Source organism: Prunus avium, chromosome 8 (assembly GCF_965620075.1).
Source record: "Prunus avium chromosome 8, drPruAviu1.hap1.1, whole genome shotgun sequence".
NCBI lineage: Eukaryota > Viridiplantae > Streptophyta > Magnoliopsida > Rosales > Rosaceae > Prunus > Prunus avium.
This window is the reverse complement of record NC_142291.1, coordinates 36,445,643-36,447,218: the sequence shown is the minus strand read 5'-3', so window position 1 is coordinate 36,447,218 and position 1,576 is coordinate 36,445,643. Positions and strand designations below refer to the sequence as shown.

General features: G+C 33.5%; 1 protein-coding gene across 1 annotated transcript; it reads left to right on the top strand.

Annotated features, from left to right (window-relative positions):
- The first annotated feature begins 210 nt into the window (after nt 1-210).
- On the top strand, nt 211-1,130 carry LOC110770712 (uncharacterized). Its single transcript, XM_021974917.2, has 4 exons — nt 211-290; nt 510-667; nt 760-837; nt 932-1,130. The coding sequence occupies exons 1-4, from the start codon at nt 215-217 to the stop codon at nt 1,064-1,066; spliced, it is 447 nt and encodes a 148-aa protein (XP_021830609.1). The 5' UTR covers nt 211-214; the 3' UTR covers nt 1,067-1,130.
- The last annotated feature ends 446 nt before the right edge of the window (nt 1,131-1,576 follow it).

The following is a 1,576-nucleotide window of genomic DNA, read 5'->3' as shown; positions in this document are numbered from 1 at the left end:
TTTGATTCAACAAGCCTCATTTCTATAAAATTTTAGGCTTTTGAATGGAAAATTATCAAATGCGTGTTTTTGACTATTTCATTAAAATTTCAATTAATAAATCTAGCATCTTTTCTTACCGACTTAAAAAGTGATCACACAAAAATCCCTCACAAACTCTGTTTTTGAGTATTTCATTAAGATTCCTTGTTCCCTCAATTTTTGATCCAAGAAAATGGCAGAGGCATTAACAGAAGCTCAGATTTCTGAGTTCCAGGAAGCCTTTTGTCTAATTGACAAGGATTCAGACGGTGAGTTATGTTTACAAGTTCCTGTCATCGTATCGTATACATCATTCCTCTCACAACCATCCATCACATTCTCGTGTTGTGATTTGAGTTGATTATGAGACGATAACTTAAGCAGACATCAATTTCTGTATTGAGAAGTACTGCTGGCAGAAGCACTTATCTGAGGTAGTTTTTCTTTATATTTTCATTTTCTGAAAAGTGATTAACTGGCATATGCAGGGCTAATTTCCTTGGAAGAACTAGCGACAGTGATCCAATCACTGGACGAACGTCCCACAAAAGAAGAAATCCAAGACATGATCAGTGAAGTTGGTGCTGAGGGAAATGGGACAATAGATTGTGAAGAGTTCTTGAATATTATGGCAAGAAAGATGAAGGTAAATTAATCATCATAATATGAACAAAACATGTTTTTTTTGCTAATTAAGGTTTCGGAACCAGTTTAATCAATCTGTAAAGCTCATCACAGGAAAATGTTGCTGAGGAGCTGAAAGAAGCCTTCAAAGTATTTGACAGAGACCAAGATGGCTATATTTCAGCCTATGAGGTAAACATACTGATTTGACTTTCAATTTTTATTTTTATTTTTGGCCTCATTGTCAATGCCAATATTATAAATTATTATTATTTTTATTTGGTAGTTGAGGCAAGTTATGATAAACTTGGGAGAAAGATTGAGTGATGAGGAGGCTGAGCAAATGATCAGAGAGGCGGATGTAGATGGTGATGGTCTTGTTAGCTATGAAGAATTTGCAAGGATGATGATGCTCAGTTGATCTTTTTACCGGAGTAATAGAAATAGAACTTTTGGTCAAATTTAATCATGTGTTTAAATTAAATCCATCATTTATGAAGCCATTAACGCACATTCTGCAATTATGGTTGTAATATATAGAAAGTGCTCCTTTAGTTATGTCCTCAACTGCAAAAGGACCAATTGGCAATAATTTAAAGACATTATTGACTTTTCAAGTTTCATTTGAGAACTTCTTTTCTTTGCCAAAGTGAGGAAGAGGATGGGGAAAAACTCACACACATGAGTACCACAAATACTTAAACCTAGGAGCACTTAGCGAATCCAACCAACACCTTTTTCATTTGCGTTCTCAATCACTTAATTTTGCAACATATTGCAATGAAACTTCATAGGTGTATTTAATTGGGATTTTAATATATTGTAATTACAGAATTTAGGGTAATTTCAGTAGGATTTGCTAATTTTACTAATGATTTTGAATTCACTTATAATTTTTTTGTATTCTCCAAAGAATCAAAAGATTTGCTAT

Excerpts from the sequence above, each read along its gene's own strand:
- LOC110770712 (XM_021974917.2), top strand. The coding sequence starts at position 215 with ATGGCAGAGGCATTAACAGAAGCTCAGATTTCTGAGTTCCAGGAAGCC. Across the intron at positions 291-509 it reads AATTGACAAGGATTCAGACG|GGCTAATTTCCTTGGAAGAA; the intron begins GTGAGTTATGTT and ends TGGCATATGCAG. Across the intron at positions 668-759 it reads TTATGGCAAGAAAGATGAAG|GAAAATGTTGCTGAGGAGCT; the intron begins GTAAATTAATCA and ends AGCTCATCACAG.